Raw genomic sequence first — 25,963 nt, 5'->3', positions numbered from 1 at the left:
AGAAATCAAGCGTTCTACCATGGCCTTTGCGTGCACTCAAACTTGTGAAATTCTGCCATCTCTTCAGACTGCTACTGATAACTGCTTGACAACAAACTTAAAAATATTTTTGGCCCTTAGGAACTTATACGCTAGCCACTATAGCAACGAAAAACATACATACATACGCTAACCCGTACTGGAGATGCCGTAGTAGACTAAACTTTAAGCCTTCTTCTTAATAGCATCATTCCCCTTCACGGAAAAAGTTATTTACGCACTGTGCTACTATAAATTGTTTGTGTAAGTCAAAATTATTTTAAAATCTAATTTTCTCATGATGCGGCGTCTCTAGTATTTACTATTTGTAAAATAACAAATCTATTTTGAAGCGTAAGTTACACTAAAAACTAACATTTTCTTCGACGTTTTTATTTTAAACAAAAGGAAATGTAAATCGGGCGAGATTTCAACCGAGTGACAGACGGGCGGACAGTTGACATTATTAGTTGAGGTTAGGAAGTAATGGAGTTGTTTTTAAACTAAAATAATTAATGTCAGACGTACGAGTCATCTCATACAACGGTCTTAATTAGACGGCTATTTTGAGAAAATAAACTTTGCTAAAGGTCAGATGTTTGATCATAAAGATTTGCACACACTGAAAACAAATTTAGAAATGTACTTTCGTATTTAAATGTATGTATTTACGTCACTAAAATTCTCTCAATTAATTCACAAACAAAGTCTGATAGGATTACAAAAACGTCTCAACTTTAAACTGACGCACCGTCAGTACAAGTCGACTACAGCAAACGAATTCAGTTAAAATTATTTCAGCAGTCAGCTGAAGTGTCAAGAGATGTTTTATTGACATATCAATCTTAAAGCAGACATCGCTTTAAAGCGTTAAGCCATTTGAAATTATTACTCGTATAATTGCTTAACCATTAATAATTGTATTGAGAAAACATTATTCAAAACAGCACACTGAATGTAATTTTAATGACATGTTTACAATATAATAACGATATGTTTACGATAACAATACATACATACACGTTTGAAACTTCCTCCTCTAGGGGACAGGAGGTCTTAGCCCTGGCGACACGAGCTGTTCCTTTACTTTTATTACATTTACTTTTTATGTAAAAGCTATAGAGATATTTTGTTTTAAGGTCCACACCAGCCCAAAGTTACAAAATATATCTTCGCAACGATTTGCTTTCCAGACGAACAATACCGACGATATTAATAGTAAACACAAATTAAGTACATTCAAGGTGCTAGTCCGTTTCTGAATCTGCAATCTTTGGGACGATTCATGTTTTATACACTGGGCCATCTCAGCTTTTTTGTAGAAATTATTACCAAAGATTTTTGGACCTTCCGTGTTTCGTAAAACTTGTATCGGAAATGAATCTCCTAACAACTATAAATATAATTAAACAACGAATTCTATACTTCGTATCGACATATTTCTCGATACACATTGTGCTTTTAAAAAATCAACAATCACTTTTCAGAATACACTTTTTGAATGAATTCCAAAAACTATAACAAACTTAAACCAGTTTAAACAAACTTCATTAATATGAGTTTCTTTATTTTTCCTATATTATTTATACGATTATTTTAAATGCGAAAATAACTCTGTCTGTCTTTTGCTCTTTTACAGAACCAGTGAACCGAGTTTGGTGGAATTTGGTATGAAGTAAGGACAGAGGCTTTTTACGCATAGCACCAACCAAACCTTAAAAATCGGGCGATACTATTATATAATTTTAAAATTTGTAAAAAATAAAAAGTTGTAAAATTCGTTGATATTTTAAAATTTGTGAATGTTGTATATAGATATTCTACCGCCAAACAGCAGTACTCAGTATTGTTGTGTTCCGGTTTGAAGGGTGAGTGAGCCAATGTAACTACAGGCACAAGGGACATAACATCTCAGTTCGCAAGGTTGGTGGCGCATTGATGATGTAAGGAATGGTTAATATTTCTTACAGCGCCATTGTCAATTGGGCGGTGGTGACCACTTACCATCAGGTGGCCCATCAGGGGTACCGATACCATAAAAAATACATTTTTTATTCGATATATTACGCAGTCTTTATATAAATAGATTTAAACAAAGACTTGAAAATAAACATTTTCCGTAATTCACTTGTACCGTACCTTCAAGACTCTACCCACATTCTGTTATTGGACGTGACAACGTGACAAGCTAATTAATATAGTCAACAAATTAACATCGTCTCGCTCACTTGAGAGAACATCACTAATTCATTTCGTTGCCAAAACATCTATCAAAATGTTATCGCCTCGTAAACGACTTGGCTCTCAATTTTGAACTGGCCTGATCTCTATTTATTACAATTTATTTGTAATATCGAAAAATATTTCGTCACGTCTTGATTTCTCATTAGTTGAATCGATTTAAACGCTAATAAAAGTAACAATAGCTTTAACATAAAAAAAAAAATCGACATAAAAACAAATTCCGACTTCAAACTTTTTTTGTCAAATTTAAATGGGACCAAACGAAAAGTACTTTTTTCAATTTTAAAATTGAATTATCCCAAATCAGTTCATAAACAAAAGAAGTATAAAAAACGAACCAAATTGTTCGTTCTCTTCTTCTCTTTTTGAAGTCCGTTAAAAATAGTTGTAATATATTCTTATAATTCATCTAATACTTGACGTTGAAGGCAAACATCGAGAAACTTGTATGGTTCGGAAGGAGTCATGCCATATGTGTGAGGGAACAGCGCGGTAGAAAACGTTCCTACCTTTCGTATTAAGAGGAAAGTTTGAAGTGGGCATTATAAAAATTAAAAGCCAAGATGGCCCAGTGGTTAGAACGCGTGCATCTTAAGCGACGATTTCGGGTTCAAACCCTGGCAAGAACCACTGAATTTTCATGTGTGTTTATAATCCATCTCGTGCTTGGCCTTGAAGGAATACATCGTGAGGAACCCTGCATGTGTCTAATTTCAATGAAATTACTCAAGGAAATTACTGATCCACCAACCCGCATTGAATCAGCGTGGTGGAATATGCTCCAACCTCAAAGGGAGAGGAGGCCAACCCCAACAGTGGGAAAACTACAGGTTGTTATTATTTATTATAAATATGGTAATGGCGTGTTTTTTTATCTATAATAAGTTACGTGTGCTGGCTAATTATGAAAAGTTTTAAACACCAACCGTAGAGATTAACTGTGTAAGAATTTACAGAGGCCCTTGTTATTACAGTGGACCACTCACCTTGAGTGGGCCAGTGTAATAACAACTAAATAATGCTTTTAAGCGGTATAATTTATTATAGTGTTGTTAGGGTAGTATTGTAACGTACCTAGGCTGGCTTGCACAAAGCTCTACCTCGAATCATATAATATAATTTATCATGATACTTAATATTATTTAAGAAATTATTAATACTTCAATGGAAATCAAAAGGTTTGTACCTTCTGGCTGCTTTTCACTTTTGATTGTATTTCGAGTCGTTAGAAAGTTCATTATACAAAATATTTGTTAAGTCTTGTCATTTTATCGTAATTAATAAAATAATAATAAATTTAGTCATTAGTGTTTGACTAGCAACCATCCCCAGCTCCTAATGTATTCAATTGATTAATAAAAATAATTTATACTTTAATGCAATCGAGTATAATGTCGCCTTCTACCAATGAAAACATTTTTCTTATTGGATCATTAGTTCCTGAGATAGCCCCTTACATACAAATTAACTTTTTTTAATAATAATATTAGTATAGAAAGCTAGTAAGCCAGTTGATGAGTGAATAAGCTAGTATCCACTTAAAGTCAGGTGGTCCATATCCAGGTCCAGGTCCCCGTCTACTTACCCACTATTAAAACGTGCAAAATAGACGTAAACATCAACGAACGGTAATATTTACATACTATTGTATTATATAAACGAAAATAAAAATATGTTTCTTTATGTAAATAGTACATATGTGCCAGAGAAAGAAGATCAAAAACATAATAGTATAACATATGACTCGAATATTGTTTCAAGTTTGTAAACGCTAATATTATAAATAATCCATCCGATAAATTAAAATCTATGTCGTCATATAAATCTATATAATACAGCAGGTACAGTGAAGGTAAATAAACAACTTTAACATTGTATTTACGTAATATTATCGGTAAAGTTCTCGAATAATCTATATTATTCACTATGGATCGCGAAAAGAGGTTAGTTTTATAACTTGTCAATAAAATTAAGGCGGATATAAGTAGTAATGTGGAATAATGTATAATTATATCTGAAGATATATTAATCGCGTAAGTAAATCGCATGGAATATGTAAATCTGAGGTTATATATATATATACATATATCGGTAACAAAACTCTCAGTTTTTAACAAGATTGATTCGTAAGTAATATAATAAGTATACAAAATAAAATGAATTTAAAAATGGTTTATAGCTTCTGGGCAATTTGTAATACAAATAAAAAATTGTTATGAATACTGAAATGAGTAGTTTATCATAGAAATAAATCTCATTGTATTATAAATTAAGATAAAAGTTTTATGATAAAATACTCTTACGCTTTTTAAATGAAATTCTCTAGACTTGAGAGCCACTGGCGAAAAGATTAACCTTTAAATAAAAAGAAATCCTTATTTTATAAAAAGGACACAATGTTTCTATGACAATCTTGCGTGGGAAACTAGAGCATACTTGGAAAATATATTTCATAAAGAATTCGCTTTTAAGTTATTAAGTAACTACTATATTCATACAGCGACTTCGCTCGCGTTGCAAAATTAATTTTTTTTTTTTCAAATTCAGATATATACGCGATTTTAACGCCATTGTGTTCTTATTAATTTAAGCAAATGCTAATTTATTTTGGAAATATTCGTTTATTAATGTTATTTTTTTAATTGGAGCTTATACCACCACACCACTCTTATGCAATATTAATATTTCGTCCGATATTTACCTTTACAATGCATAAAAATATTACGATATATAAATTCAGTTTATAGAACAATTCAGGATAAGAACATACAAGAAACAATGCATATAGTTACGATAGCGTCATTCAAATAATACAATTATACTATTTATAGTCAAGAAGTTCCCATTAATTTACAAATATCAAAAATGTTTGACAATATAATCACAGATTTGTTTCTTCGTTCTTAAGCATATTCTTTGAGTTATTTTATATTCTCAGATTGTACATCTAGTACACTTAGGTAGAAAAATAAGAATCTAAATATTATACTTCCAATGCTTTTAATGTAATGCCAATATTATGAGTACAGTCAGCGTCAAAAATGGCAAAAAGTAAAGCCTGTTCTCTTACACCAGAAACCGTCGGTACTCGGCCGTGTCGGATCTTCCGTCCAATCACGATCTAAATATTAGACTCAATGGCGACGACATTATTGAATCGAAATGTGTGTCTTGATGTTATTGGTATACGTGAGATTCTAGATTCCTGTCTGGATGTCCTAGTCTAGTCGTAGCTATTCTCCCTTGTAATTGGCTCCTTTTACGCCCAGAAGGACATAATTAACCATTGGACTTATAAACTAGCTCGAGATCGGGAAGAGTGGTCGTAAAATAATCTCCGTTCTGTTTAACTTCGAGTAGTACTCGAGTAGTACCTCGATACTTGATCATCTAAATTATTAAAATTTACGAAAACGTTCATGATTAATTCTTTTGAATTCATATCTACTTGTTTTAAATATATATATACATACTAAATGTGCCCGACTATAGGACTTTCATACAATCTCCAACTCCCGTTTTACTCCCTTAAATTTCGTAAAATCCGTTCTTAGCGGATGTCTACCCTCTATAAGGAACCTACATGCCAAATTTCATGTTGGTAGGTGTTATGTTTCAGAGATTTCGTGATTAATCAGTACATATGTATAGTTATATTTTTGTCTTTGTGCTTCAATCACTTGAAAACTAATGAACATATCGGAACATACTGATGACCATTCGACGTGGAATCGTCCGTTGGTCGAACAGGGAAGAACAAATACGTTATTTATCCTTCCTCCTTTTTTGTCTTATAAGAACTAGTACTTAACGGTTTTTTCTTGCTTATTTATACATATACTATATAGTTATGAGCTTAACTAAGAAAGAAAGATAAGTATTATTTCGATATAAAAACTAATTGATCATAATTCAGCATAACGTTAGGTATACTCGTATTTTCGGTGCTGACTGTATATTTGTCTAACGAGGAGTCATAAGATTATACAAATCCCGAGATTTGATGGACATACTAACCATAAAATATTGTGTATTGTACCGACTACTTCTTGTTTATTTGCTAAGTTTACTGTGACGAATAAATAAAATATTTTATCTTTTATATTTATTATCTGTGATAATATTTCTTATTGAAAACGCTAATGAAAGAGAAACCAGTTTTTTTTTTTAAGTATAATTTAATGTGAGCAATGATTGAAAAATTAAATCTCTATGTTAAAAAATGTTCTCTTATAAAAAAATTATTCTAGTAGAGTACGTAGATTAAGCTAAAATATATGTGTCATAATATTATTATGACACATATATTGGCCGAGATGGCCCAGTGGTTAGAACGCGTGCATCTTAACCGATGATTTCGGGTTCAAACCCTGGCAGGCACCACTGAAATTTCATGTGCTTAATTTGTGTTTATAATTTATCTCGTGCTCGGCGGTGAAGGAAAACATCGTGAGGAAACCTGCATGTGTCTAATTTCAACGAAATTCAGCCACATGTGTATTCCGCCAACCCGCATTGGAGCAGCATGGTGGAATATGCTCCAAACCTTCTCCTCAAAGGGAGAGGAGGCCTTTATCCCAGCAGTGGGACATTTACGGGCTGCTTATGTTATGTTTATGTTAATATTATTATATAACTGTTCATATGGGGCTGCAGATCTTGAGTCCTGGGCTCAAATTCTGGGTTAGATAAATTCTGGGTTATATAATTTTTTTTTTTCTGTTACACAGAAAGATATAACGGCAAGTGATTTTATGGCTGAGTACACACTTCTGCAATCTAATAGCTAGGACATGAGATGTTCAGTTACCTCGTCTTTGGGATAGATAGAGAATTATTTTGAGTTCTAGTGATTCCAGAGCCGTGTATTCTGCACAATCAAATTCGAAATGCACTTTAGTGTGTAAATTATTGGTGTTTTAATAGAATAAACTTAACAAATGTTATCTAATTTGTATTATTTGCTGCCTTTTCTTCTGGTCTTACGCACACTAAGATATCTTGAATGCACGAATGTATGTCACTCACTCGTACTAATGCACATAATATAACGTAGAGGGGCGTGCCTTCACGCGTGTGTGTAGACATCCATACATGAAATCAAATTTCAAAAGCTATGCTATGCGACATTCACTTTAACAACTATGACATAAAATATAAAAGAATTAAAAGAGCGTGTCAACGTAAGTCGTTTTCGACGTCACACGATTGATACACATAGTGAGTTTCTACAGATTGGCTTTAAAGAAATTCTGATCACGTGAGACAATCAAATAAACTAATATTATAACCAATTAGGACTCATAATTAACAAATTTATTAACTTAAGAATTTATAACATTAAGTGCTTAAATATATACACAAATATGAATTATAAATAGTTACTGTATAAATCTTGACCGCGTGGAATGGTGGCAATAATGCTAGCAGCATTTCCCCGTTGGATCGCAATTCCGATCCTCTGGGCTAAAAACGAACCAGCCCTCCTGTCACCAGTGGAGGCAATAAGGCGAGGTGTTTTACTTTTGATGAAGATTTTTGCACCATAATTGGATTTATAAGTCTCTAAAAATATATCATTAGATAAACAAAAAAGAAATAGATTTGGACCGATAATATGAATAACAGTCTTCTTGTATGGGGATTATTATTTTCTCCCTCGGAGGGCAAAACTATTTTTTATCAATTTATCTATTATTGGTAAATCCTCTGAATCACACTTCCTTATTAGTATTGTAAACAAATTGATTAAACCATTTTCTAAATTTAAAGGCTGTTGTATTTAATTGTATTGAACGGTTACTAGTTTGATAGGTAGTAAACTATATGACAGTTACAATGATAACAAAATTATAATATTTGGAGTTAAAGCCACTGAGTTATTTAAATGTTTTGTTACCCCCTATAAACCAAACAAACATTTTGTAACATAATATTTGGTATTTATTACTTTTTATATATTTATGTAAACCTGATAAAAATAAATTATTAATTTATCAGAATAAATTAAAATAAATGACAAAAATTATAAATAGTAATTACTGGCCATGAATAATTGTCCGCAAGTGTACAATGCCTACAGAGTAACGCACTTAGCGCCACTGTTAACATAACCCGGCTTAGACGAAATCAATATTACGATTCTATTGCGTCACTATTAACTTAATGCTTAATTCGTATACTTGATAGTTTTTTTTTTATATATAAAACCTTTTTTCATTGTAACCGGACAAACGTAATCGTTAAATGCCGAGTTGGTGCAGATAGAGCAAGTAAATAAATAAATATTGGACAACATCACATACATTACTCAAACACAGAGACCCAAGACAACATAGAAAACTAATGAACTTTTTCTACATCGACTCGGCCGGTTATCGAACCCGGGACCTCGGAGTAACGTACCCATGAAAATCGGTATACACACTACTCGACCACGGAGGTCGTCAAATGAATCTAAGCATCTAAGATGGCACATTCAGTCTGAGTTAATACTACTGTTTTTACGTGCTTAATTAAAAGGTGATAGAGCACAAGGGACTTAATAACTTAGTTCCCAAGGTTGGTGGCGCACTGGAGATGGAAGAAATGATTATAATTTCTTACGGCGCCAATGTATGAGCGGTAGTAAACACTTACAAAAAGGTGGTCCACCTATGTCGAAATATATTATATATATCAAGTCAAAGCATCAAAAAGTTTAATTAGGATTTAATTATTTTTTATCGAACATGCTGGCAACGTCAGTATGACGTAAACAACCGAAAAGTGTCATAGTTGTTGTGAATATCGAAAAAATATTACGAACGTGAACACTTGTATTTCGAATATCATCATTGCTGATAACGAGTTATATATAATTACTTTTTTACTTTACTTTTTTTTGGTTTCATTTCATTATTATTTTTATAGGATTATTTCAATAGCCATCAAATTCGATGTTCCATATCTGCCGGGTGTCTCTTGAGGGCGACATTTCTCGTTATTATCTCATTCTAAAAATACTCCCGCGTTACCCTTTTTAATTATGTTAATTGAACGTTTGCCACATTGCCTGGCAGTGATAAGGCTTCTACTCGCTATGACATATCGTTTTTCGTGTAAAAATATATATATTTATAAGCAATTAAGCTTACACACAAAACCTTTACTCTACCTAGAAATGTTCTTTAAAAGATATATTAGCTTTACTCTCGAGATGATATTACAGATCCTGTAATTATAATGGCTTATCAAGATGTTCCGGAATGATCAAGTAGAACACCGGACTCTTTGCTGAGCGGGGGTTGAATAATTATAAAACCGTGTTCTTTGGTTAAGATTCATTAGAATATAACGAGCTATTTGGAATAGGCAGACACACTCGCAAATTATAAATATTGATACTGTAAAAGATAATAATAAACATCCCTTAAGTCTTCACTGCGCCAAACTTTGGGAACTAACACGAAATTTACTTCGTGTTTGGAATTACACCGGCTTATCCTTATAAATGGAATACAACAACACCAATCGTAACACAATAAATTAAATAAAATATACGATATGATAAAAATAAATATAAAAAATATTCAGACCGATCCACAAATATGTGTGGATCTGTAGTAGATTTAAATATCACTCAGCAAAGTATTGCAAAGATCCATTATTCGTCGCCCGTCACGAAGTTCTGCAAAGTAAAGCTGACGTCGTATAACAATTTAAAACGGATATGACTGACGAAGGGAAAGTTTACGTTTCAACAATAACTGTCAATTTCAAAAGTTCTTATTTATTGCACTACTAGTTTTAAAACTGCATTATATTTTATGAATATTTTTTTTGGAACGATGTTTCTTTAAGTGGCGACGAAAGAAACGATGGATGGATTGTGTGAAAGACGATATGGCTGGAGAGAATGTTGCTTGTGAGATGACGTCAGACAGAGAAGACATGCTGCGCCGACCCGATGATGTTTTTTTATGTGGCTTACAGCAGAGTGAACCGGCAGATATAATCTACGATATCTACATATGTATGACAACTTCCACACAACAATATTGATGTTTCAAGAGAAAAAATTGTATTTATTTTGGCGTGAAAATCAACATCAAGTTATACTTTATTCAAACAGCTTTTACAAGTACCTTTGAATAATAATTTTGCAGAATCTCGAGAACCGGCAAGAAACTCAGTAGTTACTCTTTTCTAACTTCAAATACATTATGTAAGTTAAATACAATCATTAAAGAAACCTACTGAAGAAGCATTACTTATTGTATGACACTTCTAAACTTTTTCCGGTTCAGCAGTGTGGTGACATACATTAGCAGCCTTTAAATTTTCCACTGCTGGGCTAAGGCCTCCTTTCACTTGGAAGGTTTGGAGCATATTCCACTAAGCTGCTCCAATGCCGGTTGTTGGAATACACATGTGGCAGAATTTCGTTGAAATTAGACACATTTCCATTTTTTGACGACCTCTATGGTCGGGTAGTGTGTACACCGGTTTTCATGGGTAACGCTACTCTGAGGTCCCGGGTTCAATTCCCGGCCGAGTCAATGTAGAAAAAGTTCATTAATTTTCTAGGTTGTCTTGGGTCTGGGTGTATGTGGTACCGTCGTTACTTCTGATTTTCCATAACACAAGTGCTTTAGCTACTTACATTGGGATCAGAGTAATGTATGTGTTGTTGTCCAATATTTATATTTATCCAATATTTATTTATTTCCTAACGATGTTTTCCTTCACCGCCGAGCACGAGATGAATGATAAACTCAAATTAAGCACATGAAAATTCAGTGATGCCTGCCTAGGTTTGAACCGAAATCATCGGTTAAGATGCACGCGTTCTAACCACCGGGCCATCTCGGTTCTCCGTGTGGTGGCATACGCTCCAAAATTTCTCATAATGAAGACCTTTGTCAACTTAGGGGACATTCACAAGCTGTTACTTTAATTTTTCTTTTATTGTTCATGTTTATTCCCGAGCAAGTGTAATCAGTTTTTAATTAAAAGTCGGGTAGTCGGTTTGTAGGGAGCCTGGAATGTTCTGAATTGGATTTAAATTTAATCAAGTGCAAGAGATTCCCGCCAGGATTATCAGAACAGATGTAACTCGAATTAAGTTACTTTGCTAGTATCGACCTGGAGTGATATATTGTTGAAATGACAAAAATTTACTCTCCGATACGCGATAATGATGCTTACAACTTTAAATTGTGATAATGATTACGTTCAATATTGCATGCCATGAAATTACGTTACTACATTTCAAGATCGTGTTAACGCTTTTTTTTATAGAGTACCTATTTAACTTTGATTGATTTGATTGGTAAATATTTAATATCAATTGCAACTGTTTGATGTATTGTTGGCCACTATTTGCGTTACGTAAATTATCCCTCTGATTATAAAATAAAACGCCCAGTGCGCATGGAAACTTAAAATGAAGCGATAAATGCGAAGATGAAAAAAAAATACGTATGTTAATAAAATAGACAAAGGCGCTGTAAGAAATATTAACCATTCCTTACATCACCTATGCGCCACCAACCTTGGGAACTAAGATGTTATGTCCCTTGTGCCTGTGATTACACTGGCTCACTCACCCTTCTAACCGGAACACAACAAATAATGAGTGGGTTATACCTACCCAGACGGGCTTGCACAAAGCCCTACCACCAAGTTATATAATAATAATATTATTTATCAATATATTTTTTTACCAAATTATTTAAATACAATAACGAGCGAATTAAAATTGTTACATATACATAACAAATATTATATACCCTCGTGCTGGTAATAAACGATTGAATTAACTACACGAGAATTCAATGAACTTTATAAACGTAATAATATTTACTATTGACAGGAATTTAATTATCGGACTCACTAAATGTTTACTGAACATGAAAACAAAAAGCTTTCGAGAATTTTAATTGGCTAATATGTTATTAATATACTTGAAATTAAATACCTATTACCACGATATGTTGGGTTTATTTTGATTTACCTTTAATACTATTATTTAAATATACGTCCACTGGGTGTTTAAAACTTAAGAAATTTTATTATTTCAAAAATAATTGGTAGGTAAGGTTTTAAATATCACCACCACCTAGATGTCCGAAAATCCACAACAGCGCGATTTTTAAGACATTTTCTGCCTCGCACAACCACTCTGTGGAACCAGCTTTCGCCGGCGGTTTTTCCGAACCGATACGACTTGGGAACCTTTAAGAAAAGAGCGTACTCTTTCCTAAAAGGCCGGCAACGCACCTGCAAGCCCCCCGGTGTTGCAGATGTCCATGGGCGGTGGTAGTCACTTTCCATCAGGTGAGCCTCCTGCTCGTTTGCCACCTATGCCATAAAAAAAAAAGGTATTCTCGCAAATGGTTCTTCTGATGATACCCATCTTACTAGTTTAATTAATGTAATACTAAATTTAAAAATAAGAAAAACAAAGGTTTCCTCCCTTTTTAAAAAGTGTGGGAACCTATACCACAAAGCAGTATCAGTGAGATCAGTATCAGTAGTATCGGTGTCAATGAGATACACATCTAGCAGAATTTCATCCATGTGATTACTTTCTTTTAAGTATTAAATACAGAATAAACTATTGTATTATTTTATTTTTCTTTCTAACTTCAACAAACCTCCTACACAAAGTTTCAATATATCTGTTTAAGTTTGATAAGAGTTTGCCAGTAAAATACTCGAATCGACGATGCTCTTTCTGAGTACGATGATATTTCTTATAAAATATACCATCTAAATATTTTTGGTGGTATAAATGGTGTATATAAGCTCTCAGAACTTAGAAATATTAGCCGTCTTGGTATTTATTTAGTATCAGAACATTAGAGATTTATGTCATTGCGGTTATTGTAAACGAGAAAAATATTAAAACGCATAGAAAATATGATAATATGATCTGTGGTAATATTGGTATGATTCTATTAATAAAAAATAATATTTTAATTAAAAAAAATATTTTTTACCAAATTAGTTCAAATTTGGTGCAATTTTTTGGGACTTGCGTGAATGTTTTTATCAAATTATTCAATCTACATAAGACGCAAACAAATTAATTGTATTTTAATGCTCTGAAGGGTAGGCATTAAAGTCGTAACAACTGATATACGATGACGATTTATGGTTGCCTTGAAATTCTTATAATGTCTATGGGCGAAAGCAAAGGTGGCCGTATACAGTGCTTGCACATTTTCTTGCTGTGGTTTTAATACACACTAAACAAAGTCATTAAATCAGAATTTCAATACAAATTTTCTATGACATAGTGCTATTTGGTTACGCTAAAGAAAACTTACGCGTTATTAATACCCAAACAATCGAAACTCGAAAAATATTTTGTTTCCACTGACAAACACACTCTGCTCCATACCCGCCTTAGGCATAACAATCGCCCGCATGCAAGCAGAGACTGGCGATTTCACTTCCCCCTTCCCCAAAAATATTTTTAGATTCCTTCGAGGGCACCTCATTTATGGTCCAAGACTTGACCATTATCGACAAGGCGAACTGACGGCACCAGGGGTTTTTGCAACCCTGGATTAATACGTGTCTGCTCTAATCAATAAATAATTCATCAAACTAATACAGTTGATTTATAAAAAATCATACATACGTTCAAAAACATCTGTTATTTTTTTTCCATTCTACGTAACTTTCGGAATAATCGGCACATAAAAAACTCATATCGTTCCTTACGATTCAATTTTAAGTGATTGACATTTGTTGCTTGACAATAATAAAAAGGCAACATGAAAATGAATTTCTGAAACTCAAAAGTCTCATCTTATTTGAATACATTATATTTGCTTTATTCTGTTGAAAATCTGTCGATGTAACAGTTACCCTATTAAGCGATTTTAGTTGTTACGTAGAAGCGACCTTTGCAAGAACCGAACACAAATTCCTTACATTTCCGATTACTTTTTTTCGTGTTTATAAAAATTCTTGCTCGCAAGTGTATCTGCATTTGTCGTGAACTCGATTCTCTTTGAATCGCGAACGAACTTTAGTCGAGTCGTATAATAGAACAAAAGCACTGGAACATTTCAATAGAAATAACGTTACTACTATTAGATTTATTTTTTGTTCAAACTTCTCTTTTAAAGAAATTTATTTTAATGTCTCGGGTTCCGTAGAAAACATTAACTCTTACTTTAACTTTTTACTGGTCTATATATATAATTCCACCTCACCGATGGTTCTGGGTTCAAATCCTGGGAGATCAATAGTGTATTGGGTGTTCCTGGAGTCTTGGCAGTTTAAGTTCGTGTGCTTCGGAGAGTACCTAAATCTGATGTTCTTGCATTTGAGTCCTTTAAGGTCGGGTATCGAATTGCATTATGAGAGTGAAGGTAGAGGGAGAAAAGTTATGTGTCGCTATGTGCAAGCCCATCTTAGTAGGTACCAACATCGTATAGTTTACCGCCGAACGGAAATATTTAGTGTTTCTGTTTTCCGTTTTGAGGGTGCGTAAGACAAAGTTACACAGGCATAAGGGACTAAGAGGTAGTGATTACTACTTCACATCAAATGGCCCAATTGACAGACCATATAAGTCGGACACTAATTAAATCTAACTATTTGTTTGTAGATTCCTTGCAATATTAATTATCCAAGGTAAATATCAACTTATGTATTTCATTAACATGTTAAATTGAGGTCAATTTTTTTTTATGCAGTTTATATTGTCTATTGGAAAGGTCTTTAACCTTAATAGCTCATCGATATACAATTTATCTAGGCGTTCTGACCCCTGAGGTCGGGTCGTACTTACCGACTTACCCTTTATAAAAACAATACATCACTATGAAATTACTATTAAAAAAGAGGCCAAGTGCGAGTCGGACTCGCCCATGAAGGGTTCCGTAGCAGCACATAATATAAAAGTTCTTGTAGTTCGTTGTAACTTTTGAATGAAAGGTAAATTGCGGTTTACGATTTATGACGTATTAAAAAAAATACTATTTACTAGATCTCGTTCAAAACAATTTTGGGTGGAAGTTTGCATACATCGTATATATTTTTTTACTTTTATCATTCTTTAGTTGTATATTGAGCATTGCATTTAAATTATGCATGGCAACATTACGCCGTTTATCGATAACATTGATTTATTATGCAAGTTGTCGTGTGGCGGTTTTCATATGATAAATTCTAGTACTAACTATAGTTTAAGCATAATTAACGTTGCCCAGTGTAATATTAGTGTTGAACTCTAGTTGGTCGTACGATCTTGCCAAAATTGTTTATCCGAATTGTATTATCAATTTATAATATAGTGTTTGGAACGAAATTGTTTTACGCGGCTCACAGTTGATTTAACTGGTAAGAGTTATGCCACATCTAGGGGACATTTCCCTGTCACTCTTTCTTGTATATACGTATTTATTATTATTTAAACTAAATTTAAGTTTAATTTTTTTATAACAAATTTATTAGTTGTCATTTAATTTCTCGACCGTTACGTTTACGTTATTTTTTTTTCATTATATTCATAATTTATAACAAAAGCAACTTCGTTTTAAATCCAGTGTCCCGCGACACCTCTTGTTTTTTTTTAATAGGTAGGCGGAAGTTTCGTTTGTGAAAAAGATAAAATGAAAAACAAATACGTTACTAGAAAATATATTAAAATGTTTCACACTTCTTTTGACTATATACATATATGTATATATACATATATAAAATAAAAAAAATAAAATAAATATAAAATAAATATTGGACAACATCACATACATTACTCTGATCCCAATGTAAGTAGCTAAAGCACTTGTGTTATGGAAAATCAGAAGTAACGACGGTACCGCAACACCCAGACCCAAGACAACATAGAAAACTAATGAACTTTTTCTACATCTACTCGGCCGGGAATCGAACTTGGGACCTCGAAGTGGCGTACCCATGAAAACCGGTGTACACACTACTCGACCACGGAGGTCGTCGAATAAACATATATATATACATATATATGTCTAAAAATAAAATCCGTGATCTGTGTAATAATGGAGTGACCGTTTCAATGTCCGTATATAATACGCGTCGCAATAACGACGTTAGTAAATTTATTTCTTTATTGTTCCCGCTGATTTCGTTACCAAGTAACAATGGGAGGCAGCCCTTATATAGGTCACTAGTACTGCCAGCATAACAATTATTTAGTCATGTTAGGACAAAAACTACTGCGTAACTGTGCTATTAATAAAACATTTTAATTCCAATTTGTAAGTATTTCCCACTTTCTCCACAAGTGCTACTGAAGCGCGCTCGTGATTTTGTAAAGTTTTTTCGTGATGTTTTCTTAACATAGCTTGAGCATTCGATAATAAGTGGAGCTGGTTGACTCAAACCTGGCGATTTCCAAATATATTCGTATGGTATGGTATGGTAGCTCACCAGTTGATGCTACCAACGAGTAATTAATGAAATATTGATTAGGTCTCAGTGTTATGCCCATCCTTATTGATCCGAAAAAAGGATTCTAAATACGACTCCTAAAATAAATCCAGGTTCAGTCTCTTTTAGGCGAGTTGATTCGTAATGGTAAGTATTCTAGTCTTAACAGCAATCATGAATAATTATTAAATATCTCGCAACGAATAGCTAACAAGGTTAACGTTCATTTGACATAGAAATAGTTCTCTCTCGCGACGAATTCAAATGCGATATCCCTCATCGTAATCACTCATGAAGTGTACGATTTATACAATATTTAAGATACACGTGTTACTTCCTACCATGTATTCCTTATTTGTATTTAAATGACCTACAAGGTGTAACATTATTATTTTTTTGCGGACCGTACCACGTGTCCGTAAGTTATAAAAATAAACAAGGCACGTATCGAAAGCGATAGCTGTGTGTGTACTTAAACACGTTTAGGACATCTCACTAAATCCCTCTTCAACTAATATAGGCGATAGAAGGAATGCTTTAATAATGACGTGTTTATGACGTATGTGTTTAGATTAATTCGTTTCGTGTGTATGTATGTGTGTGAGAGAGAGAGAGAGAGCGTGTGCACGTCAAAATGTTAAATATTTTGATTCATTAATTATTTAATATTGTACTTCATTTATTAGGATCGAAAAGTAATTAAAGGGGTGCTAAAAATATATTTCTGAGAGGCAATTAAAGCCCTCCAATAGAGAGCTATTCGGAATAATTCAGGTGTCGTTTTTCGTAACGAGCAGTTTCTTTCTGGAATAAGCTATTTCTTGCTTATTCCTTTTAACTTCATACCTAAAGTAATTTGTTATTAGAAGGTGTTTATAATTGATGTTAACTTTGTTATTATAAGTTGAAAGCGAATCTTTGCTATAAAAGAAAACGGTTTGTTGAACCTTTTTGGTTTCGTAGGCTATTTTTGTGAGTTTGTTTGTTATGCACACACAAACCTAACACCTCCCTCGTCCCACAAACACAAAGGCCAAAGCACGGATGGTAACTAAAAGACTATATTACATCACGGTACTATCTATGTGGTTAAGACAGTTTTATTTTTATGATATAGGTAGGCGGACGGGGAAATGGGCCATCTAATCGTCACCAACGTCACCAACACCAACAGACCTTGGTACTGTTGCTTTTACTGAATTATTAACGTTATATCTCTAATGCACTAGTAATCTTGGAAGCTAAGATGTTATGTCCCTTGTGCCTATAATAACACTGGTTTTTTCGCCCCTCAAGCCGGAACACAGCGATACTAAGTATGGCTGTTTTGTGGTAGAATATCCGATAACACCCAAATAGGCTTAAACAACCCTACCATCAAGTAAAGCAGGTGAATACGCTTAAAATTCTGCAATAACTAGTAACTTGAATGATATCGTTGTTGACATACTCAAAAGTCGAACTAAACGGCGTGACAGCTTGTTTTTGGTGAGAGTCGCCAAGATTTGGAACGACCTGCCTGGGTTTATTTTTCCTGATAAGTTGAACTCTGGAGCCGTTAGAGTATAGTGAATAAGTTTCTTTTGGATGGGCGTGTACCACCTTCGTCTTCATCTACACTTTCCATCAGGTGAGGTGGAAGACAAACTTGACAGCTTATTCCATTACAACTATAAAAAAAAAAACTTTATATGTCATAAAAAAAAATGCAATTGCAAAAAATTTTACATCATTATATATAATAGCTTTTGACTTCTTAATCTGTTTATGAATAAATATTAAATTTTATAATGGAATCGTATTACGTCTAGCGTGTGATTGGACTCTTGACTGTTAAAAGCCCTCACTTGAGCTAGCTTCTGCGAGAATCGCTACGAGTACAGGGTTTAATATTATAATAGTTTATATTCTTGGTATATATAGTACACTAGCTGAACCTGCGGCTTCACCCGAGCGGAATTTATAAAACACAAACTTCTGACCTCCATTTTATCCCCTTAGGGATAGAGTTTCGTAAATCTTAGCGGATGTCTGCACCCTATAAGGAACCTGCAAAATTTCAAGTTTGTAGGTGTTATAGTTTCGGAGGTTTCGTGAATAATCAGTGAGTGGTATTTCGCGAGCATATGGGCCACCTAATGGTAAGTGGTCACCACCGCCCATAGACAAAGCCGCTATAAGAAATATTAACCAATCCTTACATCGTCTATGCGCCACCAACATTGGGAACTAAGATGTTATGGCCTTTGTACCTGTAGTTAAACTGGCTCACTGGTCCTTCAAACCGGAACACGACAATACTGATTACTGTTATTAGGCGGTAGAATATCTGATGAGTGGGTGGTACCATCCCAGACAGGCTTGCACAAAGCCCTACCACCAAGTAAAAATATGACATTTAAGCTTATTTAAGAGATATGTTAACAATAATTACCTAAAACATTTGATAAGTATAAATGGTAATGAAATTTAATAATAACTAATTGTATAAAAAAAGAATTAGATAATTAATATCAACCAATCAAAGCCATTCCTTTAAAAGTTTTCACAAATTCACCAATCGCGTCTTAGATTTATGCTTTGTCATCGCATCCTTTAAATCTAACCGGTCAATCTTTCACCATAAATCACGAAGGTACACAAGCCGATAGATTTGCACAAATATTGGCTGAATTTATAGGATTTTTTTGTGGGTTCCTTTGACATGTTTATGTTCTTCTGTAACGAATAAATACCCTGGCATGTTGACTGATCCTTTTAAGGAGGTTTTTTTTTTATAATAATTCAATTAGACGAAAGTCACCTTTTATTTAATCTTAAAACTCAGCTTCGCATAAGTGAAATAAAGGTCTACGTACAATGCTTATATTGAAGGACAAACGAATAAAGACAAATATATTATGTTTTCGGGCAGGACCTTTGCTAGCGCTGTAAAAAATACGAGCCATTTCTTAAATTGTCGTATTGTTTGTTCATAGTAATGCTGTTTTGGCGATAAAATATATGATAAGTGAATTTTACCAACACACACGCACTTGCACAAAACCCTACGACATACATACATACATAAATAGTTTAGGAACGGCATATTAAGATTTCTCACACTGATATATTGAGTTTATCTGTGTATCATAATAAAAGCAACCGTAGTGTTATTCTGTAAGAACTTTCACGTATCACGTAAACGACTTTCGGTGATAGGCTATTCTGATACGCGTATCCTTTTAACATTATAATTATAATTATAATAGGCAATGTCACATATCACTCTCTGATATTTCCAGATCGTGTTCTGAGGTTATCTTCGAGTTCTCTTACAGAATAGGACTACTGTACCCAGACCACATAGTTGCTTACTAATTTCGTCAATTTTGTTATATCAAATCATATGAGGTGCCCTTTTTCTTTACGATCTGTCTTGTCTGTCTGTCTGCCTCATTGGACTGGTAGCTGCAGACTCTACTGCAGATCCCGGAGTACAAATTTTGAATTATGATAGTGTTTGAATATTGTAATGCACATATGTCTGCGTATATCATGAAATTATAAAATATCCGCAGTTTGCTAGTCTATCATTGTCTTCATCATCATAATCATTTTCACCACCACCATTATCATCATTTCCACCACCACCATTATCATCATTTCCACCACCACCATTATCATCATTTCCACCACCACCACCATCATCATCATTTCCACCACCACCACCATCATCATCATTTCCACCACCACCATCACCATCATCATCATCATCATCATCATCATTAGTCTGACGGGTTACGTTGGTTCAAAAAATACTATATACTAAAGTTTTCAATAAACAAAGTACATTTTTCCATCTACATCGTAACCTATTTATTTCAGTTTTTAAAATACTCACACAATTTATACAAGAAAAAATATGGAAATACAGAGTCAGAAATAATAATTCCCGGCGATCCGTATAACAGTCCAATTCGTCTCAGTCGTAGCATATTTTTAATGTTGTCTCGTGAAATGAAGTAATCAATCTGTGTATATTGTTTCAGATCACGAAAAGAATTCCTTTGACGTCAGAACTCAAACTAAACTGAATCGCCAAAGAAGTGGAAAGAAAAATGTGAAGCTCACATGTCCACCCACACTCTCGCACGCACATGATTTCAATAGCGAATTTCACGCACACGAATACCCAAACACCGATACAGTACAATACAAACACATATAAAAATGCCACACAAAACCCCCGCGACAATCCCGAAAACTTATTCGAGAGATTCGAATTTCAAAATGCTACGTTCCCGAATAATTCGATATCGAATTCAACGTTCGAAATGTCGAATAACTTTACCGAGTACGCTGAAATACCGTATTATATAAAGGCGACATCGATGACGTTTTGCATAGTGATAATGTGCTTGGGCGTGATAGGCAATGTGATGGTGCCCATAGTGATATTAAAGACTAAGGACATGAGGAACTCCACGAACATTTTCCTGGTTAACTTAAGTATAGCGGATCTGATGGTGTTGCTCGTCTGTACGCCGACTGTGCTGGTTGAAGTCAACTCGAAACCTGAGACGTGGGTGCTGGGGAAGGAATTGTGTAAGTATTTTTGTATTTCATTTCAGAGATATTATTACAATAACAGATAGACATATTAAGTGGTCACTTGCTCATAAAACCATGCTTTTTATCGCGCATCATGGAATTTTCTAGTTAGCCATAGCCTACGGAGTAAAATAAAAAAACGACTGAAATTGGTCGTTAAATCTGTATTGATTTGACCTGATCAAACAAGTAATCGTAGGCTGTGTATACATCCTTATGGGAGTTCAGTGTACATGCGCATAATTTTCAAGTCTTCCTTCCAAATTACTTATTTTTCTCAAACGATTAAAAGTATTTAAAAACTTATTAATCAGACCCATTTTTCAAATTTCATAACAATTAAGAATTCGATATCACGATAAAATTTCAGATAAACTAAAATAATAGTATATAATAAGTTTTTGCTAGAGCTTCGCTTGCGTTTTATTGGTTGGTCGTTAGTTTTTTGACATAAAAATGTAACCTTTGTTATTTCTTGGAATTCAAGCTCTCTTCATAGCAAACTTCATCATATTCGGCTCAGTTGTTCGGCTGTAAAAGAGCAACAGACATACAGACATAGAGTTACCATCGCATTTATATTATTAGTATAGATTAAACGTAGGCGAAGTAAGGATTTAGCTGATATATCCCTGTATTTGTTCAGGTGATATTATCATAAAAATCTCGTGTTCAGCAAAGAAAAACATCGTGTAAAAATACTGTTTGACTCAAAAGCTTTAAAATGTCAGAGAAAATCCATAACTGTGATATTTATGCGTTGTTAAATAAGCCACAAATAAACCAGCTAGTATTCAATTTAATGTTTGTAAGTATTTTTTCCCCTTTTTAGTTATTAACCTCCAGGCGAAGTTTCCTTCTCTTTTCTTTCTCTCTGTCTCTTTCTATTACATATGATTTTGTTTTAATACACACGGAATTTGAAATAAAAAAATATTTTCTTGTCATTTCATTATTATCAAACGTTGTTGATTGATTTAATTATTCGTAATTTAATACATAATAGCGGAAGTAACTTCGTTCCGGCCCACGAAACTTTCTTTTTTTTATATACTTGTATTTATGTCAAATTATAAATATCTTTACTTTATAATCTATCTCGCGAGATTGTGAACTATCGAAAGATTGTGAACCGTAACATACTGGTTTCAATTTAACGCATAATTTTCTAGGTTCGCTAGATTAAAATCTAATTGAAGTTAAATTATGAAAACTCTAACCTAACCGAAATATCTTAAACTATCGAAATTTCTGACGTTTTATTTTGAGATAAATCACCGTTTACAATATTTCGGCAGTTTACAATCTCGCGAGATAGATAACAATCTAACGGTATTTACAATTCTACGGTGATATAATATAACGTTCCTAAATAATAAAGTGATCGCGATAGGTCATTGACGCGTGCCTGCCATTGACATTTTATTGGAGATCACACTGAGTTATGAGTGAGTTTCTGCGAACAGCGTGAATACTTATTATGTTATTGACGACTTATATATTCAATTTCGCATTTTTTTTGCTTTATAATAAAATATTGTATTGCGTCGACAATATTTCAAGAGATCGATGTTCGTGTGTTGCATACTGATTAATACTTTCATACGCGTTCAAATGCTTTAATAATATCATCTCTACTGTGTCTGGATGTCTTGCTTTTTCATCGGATTTGATAAAGAAGGTACGAAGCAAGCTTATACTCCAAGAAAGGAAATAGGCTACTTTTTGCGTCAAATACCTGAAGACTTATCTCTAAAACAACTAGTACCTACTGAATAAATCATCAAAATATTAAGACGTCAATGATTTTAAAAAAAACCGTCTAAATGCGAGGCGGGCTCGCGCACGAAGGATTCCGTACCGTTGACTAGGTAAACAACTGTTGATACACAAATATCATATTGGGTACGGATCCCTAAAATAGTGTATAACGCGGCACACTAAATATAAGTAAATATTCTGTAAAATGACAAAAAGCGGCGAAAAATCAATTATGTTGTGCCCCTTTTTTTTAATTTAATTTAATTATTAAAGTAAAAATACAGCTGAGTATAATGTGAATATTTCAAGTACCTACCTGTTGCCATTATTGATATCGAGCAAGAAAGGTTAAAAATAAAAAAAATCGCGTTTGTTATGTATGACCTCCTTAAATATTTATTTTATTTTGTTTTTTTTTTAGTTGTTATAGTGGCAACAAGAAAATATAATTTGTGAAAATTTCAACTGTCTAGCTATTGCGGTTCTTGAGATACAGCCTGGTGACAGACAGACGGACGGACAGACAGCGACAGTCTTAGGATCCCGTTTTTACCATTTGGGTACGGAACCCTAAAAAGGAATAGTGTACCAATACCTATGTTTTTTTAATTTGTTTGTCATCCATTCTAACCAATATAGGAAATAGTCAAATAATTCCACGCGTGTGTATATCTGACTATAAAACATCAAATATTTTTCTTAATCAAAACTTCTAAAACGTACAATTTATATTTGTAATACGTTTATAATTTATTTTAAATTAGCTTAATAATAAAAATATCTATTTAAAAACACAAACTACATAGCTGCTGCTCTGATTCCGCAGAGGATTAGTAGTTAGTACACAGGGAACGTAGGAGTTGTTCGTAAATATTGACATTTTAATTTGATTTGTTTATTTTAAAAATGCAAACTTTGTGGCAAAGGCGTAAATTAAAAAAAATAAAAACTTGAATAAAATTATTCTATCATTTTCACGATCGATATTAATTCCTAATTTATTGTCCATGGGCGGTGGTAGTCACTTTCCATCAGGTAAGCCACCTGCTCGTTTGCCACAAAAAGTCGTATGACATAAAAAAAAAGACTTGTGTCAAGTGGCAAAAATACGAGCGTCCTCATTAAACCGCAACTCCGACATCCAAAGCAAATAACCAGCATTGGATTGCAATTGGCTAATGATGAATATATTTAAAAAAAAGCCAATTGAACCTACACAGTCTACCAGTGGAAAAAAGAGATCTTTTATAATTTGCGCTATGGATTACATAGCGCAACTTCAATTACGAAACTGCACTAAGGCATAATTTCAAATAAGAAATAAGTTGTATCGTTACCCCGATTTAATATTTTCCGCAGCCCCTTAACATCACATACAATTGGAGCAAACAGTTCCTTCAACGATATTTCTAAATCGGTTCAATCAAAAGCAAACTTCGAACAGTAAATTTTTAAACGAAACTCGTAAAACAGTTCCTTCGCGTCTTTATTTTAGCTTTAAAAACGAAATATACTTACGTTTACTCTCAATTAAGAACTGTTATGCTTTTTATTGGAGCTCTGACCACCCCAATATAATCTGTATTACAGACTATAATATGTACGGGGAAACGAATATTCATATATTTCCAGACAATTACAGATCTTATTGCAACTGTATAAGGTACGCTTTACTGTTCACATAATAATAATATGAGTTTCTTGTTGTTTTAAAATAATAATTTCGAAAATCGATGTATTCTTGATTTCGCGATGGAATTCGAAAGGCCACGGAACGAGCGTTTTTATGACATTTCAAAGAACGTTTAACAATTAAATATCGACGATGAATACTTTTATTAGTCATCGTAAACAATTACCCAAGTATATTGGAACATTAATGAGAGGCCCATATAAAAGGCTTATGAAGATATAAGTAAGAATTATAGTAATAATAATAATCATTATGAAATACTTTAACGATTAAAGTAAAAGCATTACTTTACTCAAAATTACTGCAATGAAAATCGTTATATTATAATAAAATTCGAATTCTTGTGAGTTTAATTAGATGCTTATACTTTTTATCGTTCTATAAATATAATAATTTATTGTATGATAAAATGAATATGATTGAAAAAAAAACCCGAGACAGTATGTTTACGTCAATTACTTATACTTAGAGTAATATTAATATACATTAAAATATATTTTAAATTTAAATTTCTTGTAGAAGAAAGTTTTACTTTATTAAAAAGATATGTAATTATAATAAATAATTATCGATCGGTACCTACCGCTACCGAATGATTCGTAAATTTTACTACAAATGAGTAAGTAATTAAGTTCCATTAGGTTTTAAATTTCATTCGGTATTCAAAGAAAAAACTACTAATTTATTTAAAATAGAGAATCTAATTCTTTATTTATTACTATATTCTGTTATTGTCTTGCACCATAACTATCCTCTTTTTCCAACACTGCTTATTATTCTGGATGCTGGCTTAAAAAAATAGGGCGACTGTACAGGACAACTTTATTGCAAGCATGACTAGGGTCAACTTGCTATTTGATAAATAAATATTACATTAAATGTCGCTTAAATAAATATTGAAATTCTAAACTGTAGAATATTTATTTATTGATCAAAAAACTTTGATTATATTTTAGATTATAATCGCTTTATTTATAACCACACAGTAAACTGCTTAAAGACGATCACATATTAATATTCAAGGACACGGCCAAATAAAAGAAATAACAAAACATCTATAATCACCCTTGTTCTTATAAAAATAAGGTTAAAAATCCTTCGTCGAAATAATATTTTAAGTTTGTTCACGCGACCCAATTAAAAATACTAAAGTTTTAACAAATTTTTGCAAAACGCGTAGTATTTAAATGAAGTTCAACGAATAATTTGTGAGAATATTTTATGATTTTATTTTTATTTTTT

The 25,963-nt window shown here is 33.2% G+C and overlaps 1 protein-coding gene across 4 annotated transcripts in view; it reads left to right on the top strand.

Annotated features, from left to right (window-relative positions):
• Positions 1 to 25,963, top strand: part of LOC125073175 (thyrotropin-releasing hormone receptor) — a 98,829-nt gene that overhangs the window by 34,285 nt on the left and 38,581 nt on the right. For 2 of the 4 annotated variants that reach the window (XM_047683896.1, XM_047683899.1), the window contains exon 2: positions 20,706 to 21,261. In XM_047683896.1, coding sequence (XP_047539852.1) covers positions 20,814 to 21,261 — 448 coding nt within the window. In that variant the 5' untranslated portion in view covers positions 20,706 to 20,813. Of the gene's footprint in view, positions 1 to 1,657; positions 1,694 to 20,705; positions 21,262 to 25,963 lie in introns of those variants that run through there. The other 2 variants (XM_047683897.1, XM_047683898.1) reach the window with 2 other exon arrangements.

This window comes from Vanessa atalanta, chromosome 23 (assembly GCF_905147765.1).
Source record: "Vanessa atalanta chromosome 23, ilVanAtal1.2, whole genome shotgun sequence".
NCBI lineage: Eukaryota > Metazoa > Arthropoda > Insecta > Lepidoptera > Nymphalidae > Vanessa > Vanessa atalanta.
This window is presented reverse-complemented; position numbering and strand designations above follow the sequence as displayed.